We start from the raw sequence: 18,245 nt of genomic DNA on the forward strand, positions 1-18,245 counted from the left end.
TGAGAGCCAGAGTGTTTTGAAGTTTTAAGACTAGAATGCCATAAAAATGAGCTAAAAATACATGACTAAAATACTAATATTGCGTTATAGACTGAGATTAAACTACACAATGTATGACAAACAGCCACAACACTTTCCACATACCGTATGCTTACTATGCAGTATAAGAACAGACGATGAACCAGCTCCTTTTTATGTTTTTATTGGTTTGATGTTTATATAGTATCTATCACAGTTGAGTTGTAAAGGGAGAGCCACAGATGAGTGACTGTATGTTTCACTAGCTATGAGGAAGAGCCTCATTCCAGACAAAGACCTGAAGGAGAAACATACTTGATCTTTAGCTACAATGAAAGGTAAAACCCTGGTTATAAAATAAAGTGTCATCAACATACAATAATACAAGTGGAGACAAAGAATTAATATAAATTGTTAAAACAAGTGAACAAAAGCACACATTGGCCCTAAAGGAAAAGTTTACAATAAAACAGTGTAGCCATGTAAATAATCGTAATATGTACATGGATTTGTGATAGGACAAAAGAGACCCTGCTGGTGTGGAATGATTCAGAAAGGTGTCAAATGAGCTTGCAGCTAGGTGTACTCATTGATGTCAATAAGGAATGCTAACAAAGCTAATACGCCATTTTAACCTGAAGGAACCTGAAGGGCAAGTTTATAAAGTTGCCCTAAAGAAAAAACAAACTGTAACTCTAAATCTCAAGGTAACCTTTAAAGGAGACCATTGAGCTCACTGGTTGGCCATCTGGTAGGACACTTCCTACCAAGTAGCTCGGCCAACACTTTGTTCCCTTTGAACTGAGAAACAGCTCAGTTTCAATAAATTCTCTGCTGTCCTGGTAACTCCTTTGAGTTAAAAAACTTGAAGGTGCATATTCAGCTTCAAGTGGGCGTTTCCTGAGGTTTTCAGTGCAAATAAACTGCCAACAGTGCGAGGTACTGCTGGCTGGTAGCTGTATGTGCTGCGTCCTGGAGATGAGCACCATCGAAGACGACCTCGCCACAACTCTGGTCAGGGTTCAGTGTCTGGATCAGTTCTGGGGGGTGGAGTAGAAGGAGTGGTGCTGGTTGCTCTGGTCTGGGGGGTTGCTGGCAAACAGGAGGGGGGTGGTCTCCGATCCATACCAACTGGCACAGAGCAAGAGGAAGGGGAAGCAGAAATGAAAGTTGTACATCATTTGTGGAAAGTTGTGTGTGTTGTGGTGTTTGTGGATTCTGACATGGTGAGTTTTAGTTGGCCATTTTCCTTCACAAAACATGGAACTTGGTGGTGCAGTATGCCAACAAAACAATTTTATGGAAAGTGAAGTACAAATAGAGACTTTGTCAACAATCATACAGGGAGAAATCCATCATAGAAGAGGCAGAGAGACCACAGACAATAGCCTCAATAGATCAGACTGCAATGCAGCCACAAGACTTTTCACACTTCACTTTTTCTCAACTGTGAAAACCCTTACTCTTACTATGCTATCACTATTACTCTCTCCAACAATCCACAGCTGAATGCAATAAGTTCAGGCCCGTTCTCTGGGGACATCGAAAGGCATTCTGGGAAATGTAGGAAATCACTACCAGAAGTAGAAGTAGATGAGGCAGGTTGAAGGAAAGTGGGTACACCAAAAAGGTAAATTACAACACCTCATCACAAAATAACTCATTCAATGCAATGAATATAATAGTTTGATGATATATAACAGTGCAGAAATATCTGAGAGTGGATTTCTCCTTTAAGACATTTTAGTGGCAGTTAGGATGAATTATAAGACCAATTTTGCAAACAAATCTCGAACATGAAAACAACTGTAGACCAATGAGAAAGTAAGCCTGCGTGACTGGGCTGATTTCTCACTAGAAGAATAGCATACCAAGAAATTGCCTTTTTTGACCTCTAAAACTTGCCTTATTCAACTGTATTTAAGACTTTTCAAGGCCTTCTGTTTAGATCATATGATCTGAGACATTTGAAGACTTTCGGGTCCTGCCCTGCACTGCAGATATCACTGGGACAGCAAGAATCCTGTAAATCCGAGGTGGGTGTGCTGAACATACCTAGCGTGTGGATGTGAACTGCGTGACCAAGGAACAGGCGAGTCGTCATTGCTCCCTTCAGGGTCATCGAAGAAATATGGGCGAGGTAGAACCCTGTTGTTGATGGCCATGGTGCTGACCTGGGGAGATCAGAAATAACACAGCTCAACGCGTGGATGTGGAAACTCCAACATGGAAACAAACAGAAAGTTTGACCATTATTACTGCCATAATCCATAGAGATAAAGGGACAATACATTTTTTTCAGACGCACTACCCACCTCTTGAGCAGGCCGCCGAACCCTGAAGATGAGAATGAGCAGACTGGTTGGCAGCAGTTCCCATATGAAGAGGATGGCGCCGAAGGCCAGGTAGCCCCTGTCTCCCAGCTCGCTGCGCAGGTCAGCCTACAGAGGAGGCAAGAAGAGCATGGGGTTATAAAGCTGTGTGTGTCCACTGGCATCTTCATCAGACAGGACTGTTTACTGTGAACCAGCTGGATCTGCTATCAGGGCCTGCAAGTTCTGATCTTTGTGAAATTAACCTTTCTAGAAGATACACTGAAGGCCCAGATCTTTGGCCCCAATTTATAATAAGACTACCAAGAGACCCGCCTGGTAAGACTGTTTAAGTTATTTTGGTTAGTGTCTTTCATATTAAAAGAAGAAGCTCTGTGATCACTGTGCAAACTATATTAATTTTGCATGGTGTGATGTATGACCAAATGTGAAAGTGAAAGTGAAAATTGGGAAAGTATTTGCTCTACAACATGGCATAATTATCAAAAGTGATTTCTGGTCTGACCAATTGCTTAATTTGACCTATTGGGGCAAAAATATGGGAACCCCCACTACCACTACCACTACCACCCCCCAGCCCCCCACCCCCCCCACCCTCGAACAATGTCTTACACTGGCCAAAGTTGCTCTGACCCAAACACTAGATGAGTAGCAGTGTTCTAGCAGGTGAGGTGAGGTGAAGATTACCTGGTCGGAGATGTTGTACCAGTCGAAGTCGAACGACTCCACCCGGTGGCTCTGGGAGAGAATGAGGACGGCCAGGTTGTAGCAGGCCCGGCTGGCAAACAGCAGGATGACCGCTGCCCCCAATGCTGCCGTGCAGCACACTGTGGTCCCCTGCTCGGGTACAAATAACAGCATTAGCCTGGACTACCTAGCGGAACTACTGAGGAGGGGTACGGACACCAACGGCGTAGCTTGACGCACCTTGCTGTTCAGGTAGGGGCTTGCAGAGTGCGAGTGTCGGGTCAGAAGCAGCAGCAAGGCGGCCAGACACACCGCTTCCAGGATGAAGAGCAGGTCATTGACCAGGACTCGAACCAGGACCAGCGTCCAGGTCCACTCCCCCGACCCATAGCCGCCTCGCTCCCCGAGAGCCGCACAAACCAAGTTGACGCAGAGGAAGAGGGCGCTCAACGCACCGTACGCGCACCTTGCCATCCACCTTGGGAAGAAGGAAACCATAGCAGTGAATGAGTCATAAGTCACACATAGGAGTCTCCATCCCAAGAGAATCAAGGTTAAAACAAGGGGAAATGTCAAAAAGGCCTATTTTACATTAGGTCTTTATTGTAGAGTGGAACTTACAGTCCTCTGTCCATCTGTGAGCTGTACATATCTCTCACTTTGAGTAACACCTGTGGCAGGAGAGGAAAATAAGCAACAGATCACTCATCAGAGAACAAGAAAGTGAAAGCAACAGAGATGCCACTTGTGCATCCTAAAAATTAGCTTGTCCAGTGTTTTCAGTCCTTCAAATGACTTAATAAACTACCAGTTTTGACAGAGACAGCTATCAAAACAATGCTCCTATCCCTGCTGAAGGCCATATTGCCCATCCACAATGCTGCTGGTGGCCTCATCAGAACAACTCCTGTTCCTTCCTCACCAGTCTCACCTGAGTAAAGTACAGGTTGATAAGGCTGAGCGTGAAGAACTGCAGACAGACGGGGAAGCAGTAGAGCAGCCAGTAGGCCGGAATGGGCAGGTGATTGGCCTCCAGAGCGTTGCGGAAGTAAAAGGAGAAGAGGGTGGTGCGGAGGGCTGCCCAGAACAGGCACAGGAACAGAAAGACGCTCTGGTAGCTGCACCTCTTGTGTCGGTAGAGGTAGAGAAGCCAGAGCTGGATGTACACCACCAGGAAGAGGCCGGCATACAGAGCGGTGTAGAGGATGGTGAAGCTGAGCTGGACCGACGGGGCGACGGCCGGACGCAGGGGGACCGGGGGAGGTGGAGTGGAGGAGTTGGGAGGAGTGGCTGGTGTGACTGGAGCTTCCATTAGGGTGCAGGACTACCTAGTGCAGGGCTTAGTGGTGAGGAGTTCCCTCTTGAGGTGGGTTATTAGGAGCACATCTAAAAGCGTGCAAAATAATAAGGCAGTGGTGTTAAAGAAGCCATGTTAGGGGCATCTGTGAAGCACCATCCATTCCATTGTGGTAGAGAAGTGATAGCATACTCTTCTCAGCCTGAAGTGTTCACAAAGACCTGAGAGCAAAAACAAATCCACATGTCAACAGGTCATGAACAAAGCAGACATTAAGATGGTTATTAGCTATATACAATGGCCTTATTGTGAAATTATGCAGTGGTCACAGTATAGCTATGCTCTCTCACAACATTGCATAACAAGCTAAATTAATCAAAGAAAACTTCAGTTGGATAACGTTAGCTGGTCTTGGTGTTCCAAATTAAGCATGTCAAATACAAATGTAGACAGCTAGCTACTTTTTTAACTGACTACACGTAACAGTATCCCCTGCCTGGCAATTCCCCTGACGCACTTGACTACAGCACAAAACAACACAAAAACAAGTAGTCGTGTGGTGTTGCTTTAACAACACAGCTAAGCTAAATATTAGCGAACTGTAGTTGAATTATGTTAATGTTAACTAAGCTATATCATACTGTCGTTAACTTCTTTCTTTGCTAGCTTGCAAGTAAGATTAAACGTTTTAGCTGTCATTAATAATTTAACGCTGAAAACAGACCTTCCTTGAGCTGAATACTCAGCTTAGGTCGAGGAGTCCGGCAGACGACTGTAATCCTCTACTTCCGTATTCTGTCAACCTGCGTAACATCTGATAGGCGGAGTCAGAATTTTAGATTATAACCGCCAATCAGCGACGACAGGAAATCGCGGTTTCTTCAATTCTCTGTTTACTTTTTTTTGACAAGAGACTGTCTAAATACGAAACAAAGTCCGGCAGGCTATGCATACTTCACCGAGACTGTTAATTTCATAACGCTAGCAAGTTGTCCAATGCAGACAATGTTTAGACTATCACGCGTCTTCATTATTCGCCATAGGGACGTGTATATATTATTCTTACGTTACTAAACTACTCTTACGTTACGTTTCGTCCGTTAAGAGCTGCATTAAAGTAGCTAACCGAAGATGCCGATGGTACTACGAACAAGAAAATCCATCCATTCCAACTCTGCCAGTCAGGCTGACAAGGGTTCAAAACCGAGGAGGTCTACGCGCCTGCATGGTGGACCTACGTTAGTGGAGGTGGGTATTTTTATTGCTAAGCTTTTCCGCCTCCTCTCTTCCTCCACACTGTACTGAAAATTCACAGCCACGTAGCTTGCTCGCTAACGACGTTAGCTGGCTAACTCCAGAGAGAAGGGAAAGAAAAAGACTTAGGAAGCAGCTTGCCATTTGCTGCATAGTCATAGTAGCTGCTTCTGTAGCTAGGTAACTATCATCACTTTTAATTATCTAACCTTAGCTTAGCTAATAAAAGATTGGTTTGTTTTATCGTGGATGTGAAACACTGCGTCCTGCCAATTTCTGCTAACTTATTACCAGCAAGGTAACGGTAATACATCATGGTAAGTTTTGTTTCATCAAAACACTGGGAGTGCATTTTATGTGAATAAGTTGACAGAAATATTTGCCTTTTTAATTAATCATTTCTTTTAAATTTTTTTGTTTTCTTTACCATTGTATGGTGATGAGTCATGATACAGCCATTACAGTTTCCTGAAGTTTCTTATCCCAACGTGGAATTCCATAATTTAGTGATGCTTTATCATTAGACCTTTGCTTGCTCATTACTGAGAATATGAATGATCTGATCCTCCCAGGAGACGGATGAGTCAGACACTGAGTCTGTGCAGAGCCAAGTGATGGAGAGAGATGAGAGTCCCCCACCTCAGCTGCAAGAGGAAGTAGCTGAGGGGACAAGTGCTGTAAGTTGGGACTTTATTGTCACTGGCAGAGAGCCTAAACAAAGGAACCTTTTGTGGACAGATGTTGTTATGTATAGACAAAGAAATGTGTAGCTACCTAGATGTCTGGGTGTGGCAGACCTATTATTTATTTTGTTCCCTGGCTAGACAAACGATGTTATGTCTATGTGCCTGCAGCATGTAATCATCAGGAAACATTTGCATGCTAGTGCAGAAGTATCTAGATCTTATTTACTATGCTTTTGAGCCACACATAAACGCTGGTGACAAGCCTCAATGCAGTTGCATCCAGGAAAATAGAATATGCAGCAAATTAAACACATAGAACTGTAGTTACATCACAGCATTCCATCTGGCCTAGCAGCAGTTTAAAAATACACTTGTGTGAAGAAATTAGTACCAAAACAAACATTTTTAATTGCCAGCTTTGTTATACTGAACTAGGTTATTGCAGGTGTTTAGTTCTATTTTCAGTCTCTGGGTTAGAGGGCACCCTCTGAGCCTGTGCTTAGAGGGGTGATACATAGACAAATTGTTTTCATAGATACAGGAGATACATTTTTTTTCTACAATAGCACAATTTTAGTAAAGTTATCTTCTCCTCAGGAGTTGAAGTCCTGTAGTGTTCTGTTGGACCGTCTCAGACCTGAAGAGGACGCTGCAAAACAAGAGCTTGAGGAGAAAGAAGACATGAGCCGCAAAAGTGGGAAGCCACCTGTCTCTCGAATCCCTACTTTCCACAGCGGCAAAAAACGACCCACCGGTGGCAGCCACAACACGGAGCTGCCTCTTTCCAAAAAAGATGCCATCAGCCATGTGGCTCAGCCTCCCGAAAAAGCCGGAGGTGGAGGCGTGGAGGTTTTGAAGTCCAAACTGCCCGGTGTCAGAGAAACTGCACTTCCTCTACCGTCAGTCCGCGTCCCCAAACTCGCCCCTGAAGCCCCTTCTTCCTTCAGTAACGCAGAACAAGCCGTCGCATCAGCCTACAGCTCCCTAATTTCTACACCCAAGAGTTGGACAGAGGAGTCTGAGTCTGCACAGCACCTTCTCATGACCGTAAGCCCTAGGCCCGCCCTCAGGGTAGAGCTAGGGGACTACGCCTTGGAAAAAGAAGCCAACATCACCCAATACGAGGAGGACTTCTGTGAGGACTTCCTCAGCCAGACGCCACAGGAAGACATGGGAAAGAAGGGCCAGGACGAGGTCGAAAGCAGGATTAGCCTCGCCGGCTCCGGTGACGAGACGAGATCGGAGCCTGAAGAGATCAGGCAGGGTCAGGCGGACGAGGAGAGGCTGAGCCAGGTGAAGGCTATCGTGGATGAAGAACCCCCATGGGAGGTGGAGCCGACGAAGTCTAGTCTCGTAGCCGAAGAGGATGATGGGTCATCATCAGACGTTCAGTGTGTAGACGATTCGGCAGGCGAAGAGTCCGGTGTTGGGAGTGTCCATGAATCGGAGGAAGTGAAGGTCCATCATGAACAGTATCCAAGCCAGGGGAGCACTCCGTCAAAGTCCTCAAGTCTTGCAGAGAGAAGCACCGATACGGATGAATCAACCTCTCCTGCAGTACCAAACAAGCCAGCCAAAGCGAAGTCAAGCCAGTCAGCAAAGGTGAGTTGTGCTGTTCTATTTGGCTAATAGATTCCATTAATGTCTATGATATTGGTTTCTTTCACTTGGCCTTGTAGCAGTCTAACAAAGTCAGTCATATAAAATGGAATTTGACCACACCCTGCTGTAATAGCTTTGGAATGCAATACAATCCTAAACTGATTCCCAGTCTCTTGTCAAGTTGTGGCGGTGGCTGTTCCCCCTCTCTTGATGAAGCTATAACATCAGTTCTGTTTCTGTATTTTGCAGAGCTCTGCGTGCTCCAGTTTCGCCCTCTTCTGCCTCCTGCCCACCACCTTGCTGCTTTTCGGAGGGTTTGGTCAGCATGTCTGGCAGTACGGGCTCCCCGTGTCCGTGGCCCACCTCATGGCTCAGCTGGAGTTGCACTGGCTGGAGGGCTTTGGCCTAATACCAGAGCCTTGTAGCTCTGATTGTCGGTGAGAAAATATCAACAAAGTCTCACTAAATCCAACCTGTTTTCTTGTGCGTCAAATTAGTGTTATACAAATTAGAAGCAGTGGAATTCACTATAGTTAAAAGGCTATTTGTGGTTTTTCAGGAGAGTATGTGATTTTTATCATGAACAGAGAGTCCTTTTTATTCCATTGGAAAAAAAAATCCCAAAACTATTATTCAGGCTTTTGGTTTTGAGAAATTGGAGGCAGAATATCTTCGCAAAACTAACCCTTTCTCTGAAAAACCACATGCGGTAATACACTCTAAACCCTTTCCTGTTTCATAGCATTATTATATTGTAAGATTTGAATATGGTCTTGAAAAAAAATGCTTTTCAGTCTGACTGTCTTTCACTAGCATTGTTAACAGATGCTAATAATTTGTATTTCATACTTCCAACATTCCAATAACCAAAACACTGACGCAGCTGCTTTCTGGGTGGAGCAACACCCTTCATTCAGTTCTACGCCAGTACAACCACAGTCTTCTACTGTAGCCCACTGTGCAGCTCCACTGGAGCAGTTGGGGGGTTTAGTTTCCTTGCTGCTAGTTGTTGAGGAAGGGGAGAGTGTTACTCATTCACTTTCCCTGCCCATATTTCCCCAGTCAGTCCAGGATTTAATGTAACAATGTTTAAATCCAGATACTCACTCTTCGATGCAGTTTCCAGTCTTTTAGTGTTTCCTACCAAAAGCTGTGTGACATGAAATCATATATATTTAAGAGGCTAAATATGACATTTTTTATTAAAGAGTGTGGATTTTGCCACTGTTACACCAAGATTATGGTCATGTAAGTGCTCCCAGTTCATATTAAACCAGGTAGGCTTCTTAAAAACCTGACCGATCCTTATCTGAGGTGCTGCCTGGATTGAATGTGGCGTATGAATGTTGTATCTTGAGTTGCTCTCTCTCTCCTCTTTAGAGTGCATCTGGTGGAGAGCATCCCCGAGGGTCTTTACCCATCTGCTCCCTCGTCCCTGCCGAGCATCTCAGACAGCTGGCTCAGTCTGCTGGGCAAGGCCAACAGCTCGGTCCACATCGCCGCTTTCTACTTCACGCTCCGAGCCACCGATTTGGAGCTCGCCGAGCCCACTGACTCTCAGGTCAATACAGTGGCATGCCTTGGTCTTGTAGTCACTTTACCTGAATCCCAGTACTTTATAAACACCTAATATGTGTGATATGATTCCTACACGTTTTGCAGGGAAGAAAGGTCTTTGAGCAGCTGATGCGACTTGAATCCAAAGGTGTAAAACTTCAGATTGCCGTCAACACCCCCCAGACTTCAACTCGGGACACAGCAGAATTGGCTGCCACAGGTACAATCTACTGTCTTTGAGGAGCTCATTGTGTGGTCTTACTGTTGTTGTGTGTGCCCCAAATTAAAGCTGCACTAGGCAAGGTTTTCATGTAGAAATGCACCTGTCTTATCAGCCTAAATCACAAAGTGGGGCTGCAACATCCCCACTATTTGAGACCCTGTAGATTTGCCCTATTCCACATGACATTCTGGCATCAGTATGGAGATTTCTCCACCCACAGTAAGAGACAAATCGAACTTGAGAGCAACACAGAAATTTTGTCGGGGGGGTTTCATCGCTCATTATGTGTTTCTCAGGTGCAGAGATCCGAGAGGTAGATCTCCAGTCCGTGACTGGAGGTATCGTCCACACCAAGCTGTGGGTGGTGGATCAAAAGCACCTCTATGTGGGTAGCGCCAACATGGACTGGCGCTCTCTAAGCCAGGTATGGTCTAAGGCTAAGCAGTGACCATGCTTAGATTGGCTATGAAAAGGTATAGACATGTTGTCTGATTGTTCCATAGTCTAGATTAAAGGCAAAAGGTGAACATTTGTGATCAGAGACACAGCAGTGTCTGTTTTCACTTTGTGTACTTAGCTGTCATGGAATTGTTGGGTGAACTGTCAAGCCTATAGTGTTATTCATTTGTATTTTTAAGATAATATTACTCTTACATAGGGTAGTGCTGTATCAACTGAATGGAATCAGTAGTGCAAGTTTTTGTTAATGTTTGCTTTGTTCTTCCTATTTTATACTACTTTGCATATATTCCATCCAAATATATCAAAGTATGCTAAATGCAAATGAAAATCAAGAAATTTATGTGAGGATTTAGAATACCCCTAATACAATGTTTGTGTCTGTGTCATTATCATACTTGTGTGTATTCATACTTGATCTTTAGGTTGTAGTTATGCAATTTGAATAAGATTTTCCCTTCAAAATTATTCTCATTTGACCTCTTTTTACGGTTATATCTGATATCAAGATATTTAGGCTACATCCTAATGGGATTTTAGAGAGTAGGTGGGTTTTGTGTCAGAATGCTGAAGCACTGAGTAAAATATGAGAATGAGTGTTGAATGTTCAACCCAGGTGAAGGAGGTTGGGCTGTCAGTGGAGGACTGCAGCTGCCTGGCTCAGGACGCGTCTCGAATCTTTGGGGTGTACTGGAACATCGGCGGTGGGGTGAATGGTTCCCTGCCCCCTTACTGGCCTGCCCGCCTCTCTGCCCTCTCCAGCTCCCAGCAGCCCCTGCGGCTCAAGTTCAACGGGGTGCCTGCACACGTCTACCTGTCTGTAAGTTCAGCGCTACTAAAGCCAATTCCACTGCCTTTTGTAGGAAGTGGATTGTTTTTAGCTGTTTAAGACCTATTTCACAATTTACACTAAAGACATTGACAAATTTTAAATTCAATAAATATAAATCATAATCATCCTTATGAAATGTATTATACATATTCCCAATTGATTAATCATATATAAGCACCTCAAGTGGAGACGTGTAACCTAAATTGTGGTAATCTGAATAAGAATGAAAAATAACAACATTCAGTGCAACATTCTTCTTTTTTCTCTGTTTTGGGTAGATGAGTAGTTCAGTCTAAATGTGAACATTACTTAGTGTGTCAGAAATCTGTACAGGACAGTTTTGTTTTTTTCGTTTTTTTTCAGGTGGGAAATCAGCCTAGTCATGCAGATCTATATTTTGATTGGGTCAAAGTTATGTTTTAATGTCAATACATTTATCTCGATTGCAAAATTGCATTTATATGTCATTGTAAATGGCATTAAAAAGTTCTTGGCATTTTCCCTATTCTGATTTGGTGAACAAATTACTCACAAAACCGTTTCAAATTCACATCCCTGAAACCGACCTGACGGTACTTAGTTGTGATCCAGTCTCCCCAGTTCCTCCAGTGATCCTGTGTGTGTGGTTTCAGAGCGCCCCTCCACAGATTACAGCCCGTGGCCGCGCAGACGACCTCACCTCCATCCTCTCTGTCATCGCCGACGCCCAGAAGTTCATTCACATCTCTGTTATGGACTATCTTCCTCTGTCTCAGTACACACAGCCACTCAGGTGACCGGCTAAACTCAGCTCACACACCAAGAGTGTTTACTACTGCATTCTTATGTACATTCACTGTTATTCTTACAGACTTATTTGTGTCGGCTGACCACCTAGAAAGCGTTGCCTACTGAAGGCTTTGATACAATAAAGTGTGTTGGTTTCCTGCTCTCAGGTTCTGGCCTGCCATCGACACGGCCCTGCGTGCTGCAGCCTGCACCAGAGGAGTGGAGGTCAAGCTCCTGGTCAGCTGCTGGCAGCACTCGCCAGCCGCCATGTTCGTCTTCCTGCAGTCCCTGCTGGTGCTCAACAGGCCTCCACTCAAATGTGACATCAACGTGGTGTGTTGGATTGGTGTTTTATTGTCTGAAAATTTGATGTCTGGAGTGTTTACATGAACAAAAATGTTGACAAAATGCTCACTCAAACAGCTGAAACAGACCAAGTGAGCTCTTTACTGCCACATTAACACAGAGCACACTTGCTTTTTTTGACTGTTAATACCTAGACTCTGTGAATTCTTCTATTGCACTTAGCACAATAGTGACATGTCCTGATTCAACAGACAACAAAATGACTGGAACTATAAGAAGTTGATTCTGATTGGTGATTGTCTTGCTTTTCACTGTGCTAACCTCAGCTGTTTCTGTGTTTGTGCAGAAAGTGTTTGTGGTGCCTTCAACATCGGAGCAGAGCAAGATTCCGTTTGCACGAGTCAATCACGCCAAGTACATGGTGACCGACAGAGTCGTCTATATAGGTACGCTGTCACTATACACACAGCAACGCCTCATACACACTCAGTGTTGGAAATGTTTTGAGAGCTGTTTTGGCTCTTCAAACCATCACACCCACACTTTTTTTTACATTGAACCACCTAAGATCTGGTGTTGGAAACAGTTAAAGGGTTTTAGCTGCAATTTAGCTGAAATATAACCTCTATCATGTCATAGACCCGTGCACACTGTATAAACACAAATCCAAACATTGAGAAAGTAAATTACACTGGCAGGGGTAGTTTATTTGGCTGAAATCCCTCCACTACATTTAAAATGTGCATTAAGATTTCATTTCAATAAGCTTTGAGGAAAAATCCATATCCATGATAAGTCTCGGCTCAACTTGATTGCTACGGGCTTTTAAAAGTCCAGCAGATAATTTTCTTATAATTTTCACCACTAGCTGAAACTCGGCAGGATAGATCAGAAATTGCATACTATTACAAACCCCTCAGTATATTGATATATTATTATACACACAATTTTCATGGCACACAACTTCTGTGACCCATTCCTAATTGGCCAAGTCAGCGCATTTAAAACGATGAGCGCATGCTGATCATCCATCCAGTTGTAAGTTGTAATTTGCACATATTGAGCTTTATCTTTAGACATTTTCATAATGTTTAACTTCATTGCCTATCTTTTCCGAAGTGCACACGCATGGAGCTCAGTCATCTCATTTGTGGGTTAAAGTGACTGTAGACAGGTTATTATTTGATTTGATTTAGTTGAAAACTTTAAAACCACTTAAAGCATAAATAACATCAAGGATATTACGATAAATCCAGAGACACACAGTTTCCACTGTGGTCCATAATGTGGTGGTGAGAATGTAAACTGAGCTGTGTGAGAATTGAATGAAGGCTTCCCCAGACCAACGATAACTATCGCTATCGTAGCTGAAATGCAAAATAAGTTCACTTTGTCATTTCATAATCCTGTTACTAGTCACTATGACAAACTCCTAGATTAAATAGATTGTTATAATCTCAACCTGCAAAAGCTCCCTGTTGCATCTTCATCACATCTTAAAGAGTATCAAGTACTAAAAGTGACACTAACCTTGGCTCTACCCGGTGCAAACTAACTTGTGTATGTGTGTGTGTGCTGCTGTGTCCACAGGGACATCCAACTGGTCGGAGAACTACTTCACCCACACGGCCGGTGTGGGCTTGGTGGTGAACCAGACCGGCTCGGCAGTTGGCAAAGGCCAGTCGACTCTGCAGAGCCAATTAGAGCAGCTCTTCCTCCGAGACTGGAACTCACCGTACGCCGACACGCTCTCCGATGGCGACGTGGACGTCTGCCCTCACCACCGACACTGAAGGGGTTTGTTTACTAGAGCATCTCGCATATCGCGACCACTTGAACTTGATTTGCGCGCACGCGGAAACAGTTGGCTTCCTATACTGCATTAATTAAATATTTGATTGCCCTGTGCTATGGTTATGGCTGTCATTTTACTGTATATATTTGCGTTTTTATATTGGGCAGAGTTCGCATACATGTTTACCGTCATGCTGTTCTGTTTTGACAGTTCTCTTACGCTGAGAATGACTGGCATTTGAAATGACTGGCATTTGAAATGACTGGCATTTGAGTCGAGGCATGTGTAACCAATAAGGGAAAAATACTGTGTACAATTTGACTAATACTGTTTCATGCCTGGAGCATTCTGTATATTGCCCTCAAAATGTCTGTGCCAAGCTTTATGAGTCTCTCGTGTAGGAAATAAAACATTTCCGAAGATGTACATAACTCTACGGCTCTGTTTACACTGTTGAAACCATGAAGTGTGATGTCAACCCATCAGTACCAGATTCTTTTAATTCCCAGATCCCAGGTAAATGGAGCGATTACTGGTTGGTTATCATTAACAAGTTCTTTTGAAGATACTGAAATCAATAGGGTTGCTATGAAGGGAGTAGCCGTAATGTGCAGCCAAACAAAGACTGAGACATTGCTGATGTGCTGATAAAGGGTTGAAATGGATTAAAACGAAAAAACCGATCATAGCCTTGTCGTCATACTGACTCTTAAACATATGACTGTCCACTGGTTCAATCACGCGCTCCTGGAAATGACTCAGGTTGCGGTGCGTCATCTGCCTGGAAATCCATCAGAAATGTCAATTCATTCAACCTTTGCCTTGTAGCTTGTATTCACATTAGCCTGCAGAGATAAGCACTGTATTTAAACCACAAAAAGGAAAGGTCCATTACAAAGAACAAAATGTACAGAGCAATGAAGGGCTGTACATACTTGAAATATTTATCACCATTTGTTTCATCAGACGCATGAAGGAATCGTTTTTCCATCTCACCTCCACACAGCTTTCACTTGTTCCTGTAATGGATTAACTAGTTTAGATGATTTATCTGCTAATTCCGAAGGAAAACGTCCCACTCTTCAATCACTATATGACAAAATTCAATCACGTGAAAGTTAATGAGAATTTAAGATGTGTATTGGCATGTCATCATATATGATGTTGGCATGTGCCAGTTTCCCCATCTTTTCTCCAAGTTACTTTCTGGAAAGAAACAAAGGGCATGTGTGGATTAAACTGATAAAAATGATGACAAAAAAACAATACTGTACTGCAGAGAGGATGGTGGACGAAAAGAGCAGTGACTTTTGGTCCAATAGGACACACCTATACTTCAGTCAAGAAAAACCCTAGTGAAGTGCCATTATGGTGAGATATAGTCCCATCAACAATCATCCTCCCAGCCTTCACGATGAAAGACTGAACAAAAAACCCACAGATAAAATCACTCCAGTTTTATATTCCTTTATTTTCAGAGTTAAAACTTGAAATGACTACTACTTAAAGCAACCACTTGGCAGCAGCAAAACTATATCTATTATCCACAAAGGCATGAAAATCATATGGCAAATGTCTATTTAAAAAAACAAAAAAATCAAGATTTTACCATATCCAACAAAATATTTAAATAAAAAGCAAATAGGCTAGATGGGAAAACAGAAAAACTAGAACTGATGTTGCATTTAAATCATTTTGTAGCTGATCGTTTTTCCCATATCACTGAAATTATCACAGTGGCAGTTACAGATGATGTCATTTCACTCCTGGCTAACAACACTGCTATGTGTGAGACGGCAGCGATGTGCCAGACTCTTCTCTCTCATCCTCCCTCCATCCATCCGTCCATCTCTGCTCCAGGAGTGTAGAGGAAGAAGGGACAATGGAAGGTGAATGAAGACACCAAACGCACTTCCACTCATGGAGTCGAACAGACACAACTGGAAAAAATGTGGCGTCTTTCTCTATAGGCCTCAGCCAGTAACGACAGCCCAGCTCCGTTCACATCCATGGGAAGAAGGCTTGAAGAGGCGGAGGCGTCGACTCGGCTTCCTGGCTTCATTCCATGGAGAGCTGCACACTCTCCGTCTGGCCCTGCTGGTCGAATTTCCTGGCTAGGAAACAAGACAGAGGAGAGCAGAACAGTTTCATTTACCTCAAAATGGTCAAGGATAACACATGCCTTCCCGCTGTAGTCTTTGGCCTCAAAAACATAGACAAAGACACTGATGACACTTATGATGCCTGCCTAAAACAGACAAATTACAATTGCAAGCAGATAATATCAAAACAGTATTACAGTTCAGATTTTCTTCATCATACCAAAACAATAAATAGTAAACATAACATTTTTACTCAGGCACTCAAACAGCCAGTAACATTTGCTTTAAATGGGCATTAAGTAATCTATAACCTTTATCAACCTCTATTGGTGATCAGTAGGAATTGCAACATCAACAGAAGTTGTCTGTAGTCATAGCATTCCAATGATGTCACATGCATTTCCTACCAATATGGTTATAATCACCGCTTAATTTATTATAGTCACATATCCTTTGCTCCAGAGTACAAAAATATGCATAGGTCAATTCTAGATGTAAATCTCTGTATGTAGGTTTTGTGTTGTGGTCAGCTTTGTATTGAGCTCAGTCTGGTAGAGATGCAGTTGCACCTTCATAGTCAAACAAATGGAACATAACTAGACTCAGAAGGCAGATTGAACTCCTCACACAGAGAGGACTTCAGACTGGAAATCTTTTGCTCAATCCTGTCAATATTGGCCTCGTCCCTGAATCCTTCACTTTCCAAATCCAACCCAACCTATTGCGTGTGCTGTAAACTGTGACACTCACCCAGAGAGTACATCTCCAGCTGCTGCCGCAGGCGGACCTTCTGCAGACTGTCGTAGAAGTTGGGCTCCGGGCTGCTGCCGACGGTGGGAGGCAGAGCGAAGATACGCATGATCTTCCTCTTGTTTCTGAATGACACAGAGAGAGAGAGTGTGAGAGAGAACATTATGCCAAACACACAGACCTCTGAAAATGACTTCTGAATCGTTACATCCGATACCCAAGCAGTATTGTATATAACTCGTTCGCCTATTCCCACAATAAAAGTTATAATATATATCGCAATAAATACTGTTTGGTGGGTCGAATGTATGCCGAGTTTACCCGAAGCCCTCCACGATTCTTAAAAACCTTAAGTCATGTTATACGAGATAAGCGCGTTTGCCTGTAAGCAAGGAAACATTACAATGCCAGATTTTTTAATGGAGATCGGCGTGAACATCTCTCCTTACGAGAGAAAACGGCGAGGGAAGGGTGTGAGGTAGGGAGACACAACCATACGTCTTTGCTGTACCTCTAACGATGCAATGTCAGCTGAAGTTATAATGTGTAGGGTGAATTACAAATGTTAAATGGTCCTTACTTTCTGGCATACATCAGCAGGCCGAAGCTAACCAGGATAACCAGCAGGTAGACATTGGTGGCCTCATTCCAGGCTTCGTGCACCGAGTAATCTAAAGAGTCGGGCTCGTGACCGCCCATTGCTAGTCAACAAGTACGAAAGAATTTTGAAATGTTATCAAGTAAACTAAATTATTCGACGCAATTTAATCAGCCTGTATCTCTCCTTCATTCGCGGGACAAACGCACAGTGTAAACATAACACAGGCGTCACTTCCGCAGTGGTTCGTCGTCGTCTTCTTTCAGTTTTATGATAGCCATGTTTCCTCCCTCTGCCGCCCTCTTCAGGCCGCGCGGGTACAGTATTTAGTACAATGGGAATACTGTAAGATTCAGATATCTGTAATTACATTACGATTAGTCAAAATGCTAATTCAGATATCTGTAATTACATTATGATTAGTCAAAATGCTAATTCAGATATCTCTAATTACATTATGACTAGTCAAAATGCTAATTGAATGCTATTTAGCCTCAAAATGCATTTAAAACTCCTGTTTAGTTGTCACGTACTGTCAACTAAACTCCTGTTTAGTTGTCACGTACTGTCAGCCTCGACAGCTCAGTCAATCAATCTGAGAGTCAGAAAATGTCTGAACATGTGACATAGAGACATAAATAGAGTAGTGTTGTCAACAGGGAGCACCATGCTGCTATCACAAATTGGGTCTCTAATGTATTTAAACTGCAAAACAATGTCCATTGGGGTAAGAGGGATGTTAGGATGAACGATTTTTTTGCAGTGTAACAAATGCACCTCACCTAGCTGAAGTGACACCTAAACTTTTCGGGGGTTCAGCGTTTCAGAACCTCAGCCTATTGAAATATTCATAAACTTCATATTCTTATTATCTAGAGCGTAAATTAGTTGGTGTAAATGCTGCTGTACTCTGCTTTGATAATGTGAACCAAGTCTTGTCATGCCAATAAAGCAACAGAGACAAATAGATACATACAC

At 43.3% G+C, this 18,245-nt stretch overlaps 3 protein-coding genes across 6 annotated transcripts; 1 reads left to right on the forward strand and 2 right to left on the reverse strand.

The window, feature by feature from the left end:
• Positions 1-192: 192 nt before the first annotated feature.
• gpr137 (G protein-coupled receptor 137) lies at positions 193-5,119 on the reverse strand. 2 transcript variants are annotated; one of them, XM_071541692.1, is made up of 8 exons: positions 5,060-5,119; positions 3,970-4,556; positions 3,660-3,709; positions 3,279-3,516; positions 3,039-3,188; positions 2,334-2,459; positions 2,074-2,192; positions 193-1,149 (listed from the first exon to the last, which is right to left on the reverse strand). In XM_071541692.1, the coding sequence occupies exons 2-8, from the start codon at positions 4,348-4,350 to the stop codon at positions 1,053-1,055; spliced, it is 1,161 nt and encodes a 386-aa protein (XP_071397793.1). In that variant the 5' UTR covers positions 4,351-4,556; positions 5,060-5,119; the 3' UTR covers positions 193-1,052. The 2 variants fall into 2 exon arrangements, with proteins under 2 accessions (XP_071397793.1, XP_071397794.1); XM_071541693.1 differs by lacking the exon at positions 5,060-5,119 and having other exon boundaries at positions 3,970-4,424; positions 4,528-4,556.
• A 149-nt stretch (positions 5,120-5,268) lies between these two features.
• pld7 (phospholipase D family, member 7) lies at positions 5,269-14,437 on the forward strand. 3 transcript variants are annotated; one of them, XM_071541685.1, is made up of 12 exons: positions 5,269-5,583; positions 6,162-6,266; positions 6,873-7,877; positions 8,127-8,314; positions 9,258-9,438; positions 9,540-9,654; positions 9,954-10,081; positions 10,733-10,936; positions 11,581-11,720; positions 11,884-12,049; positions 12,369-12,468; positions 13,613-14,437. In XM_071541685.1, exons 1-12 carry the CDS (start codon positions 5,467-5,469, stop codon positions 13,813-13,815), a joined length of 2,652 nt encoding a protein of 883 aa, XP_071397786.1. In that variant the 5' UTR covers positions 5,269-5,466; the 3' UTR covers positions 13,816-14,437. The 3 variants fall into 3 exon arrangements, with proteins under 3 accessions (XP_071397786.1, XP_071397789.1, XP_071397788.1); XM_071541688.1 differs by lacking the exon at positions 5,269-5,583 and adding an exon at positions 5,685-5,769; XM_071541687.1 differs by lacking the exon at positions 5,269-5,583 and adding an exon at positions 5,783-5,906.
• Positions 14,438-15,274: 837 nt separating this feature from the next.
• smim19 (small integral membrane protein 19) lies at positions 15,275-17,513 on the reverse strand. Its single transcript, XM_071541703.1, has 3 exons — positions 17,250-17,513; positions 16,670-16,794; positions 15,275-15,931 (listed from the first exon to the last, which is right to left on the reverse strand). Exons 1-3 carry the CDS (start codon positions 17,366-17,368, stop codon positions 15,876-15,878), a joined length of 300 nt encoding a protein of 99 aa, XP_071397804.1. The 5' UTR covers positions 17,369-17,513; the 3' UTR covers positions 15,275-15,875.
• Positions 17,514-18,245: the final 732 nt, after the last annotated feature.

This window comes from Centroberyx affinis, unplaced genomic scaffold (genome assembly GCF_046629955.1).
Source record: "Centroberyx affinis isolate AG114_WGS23_722 - 3 ecotype Tasmania unplaced genomic scaffold, CSIRO-AGI_Caff_v1 ptg003931l_1, whole genome shotgun sequence".
Taxonomy (NCBI): Eukaryota; Metazoa; Chordata; class Actinopteri; order Beryciformes; family Berycidae; genus Centroberyx; species Centroberyx affinis.

Excerpts from the sequence above, each read along its gene's own strand:
- gpr137 (XM_071541692.1), bottom strand. The coding sequence starts at position 4,350 with ATGGAAGCTCCAGTCACACCAGCCACTCCTCCCAACTCCTCCACTCCA. Across the intron at positions 3,710-3,969 it reads TCAACCTGTACTTTACTCAG|GTGTTACTCAAAGTGAGAGA; the intron begins GTGAGACTGGTG and ends CTCCTGCCACAG. Across the intron at positions 2,193-2,333 it reads TTCGGCGGCCTGCTCAAGAG|GTCAGCACCATGGCCATCAA; the intron begins GTGGGTAGTGCG and ends TGATCTCCCCAG.
- smim19 (XM_071541703.1), bottom strand. The coding sequence starts at position 17,368 with ATGGGCGGTCACGAGCCCGACTCTTTAGATTACTCGGTGCACGAAGCC. Across the intron at positions 16,795-17,249 it reads CTGCTGATGTATGCCAGAAA|AAACAAGAGGAAGATCATGC; the intron begins GTAAGGACCATT and ends TGTGTCATTCAG. Across the intron at positions 15,932-16,669 it reads GCTGGAGATGTACTCTCTGG|CCAGGAAATTCGACCAGCAG; the intron begins GTGAGTGTCACA and ends CTTGTTTCCTAG.
- pld7 (XM_071541685.1), top strand. The coding sequence starts at position 5,467 with ATGCCGATGGTACTACGAACAAGAAAATCCATCCATTCCAACTCTGCC. Across the intron at positions 10,082-10,732 it reads ACTGGCGCTCTCTAAGCCAG|GTGAAGGAGGTTGGGCTGTC; the intron begins GTATGGTCTAAG and ends TGTTCAACCCAG. Across the intron at positions 11,721-11,883 it reads CAGTACACACAGCCACTCAG|GTTCTGGCCTGCCATCGACA; the intron begins GTGACCGGCTAA and ends TCCTGCTCTCAG.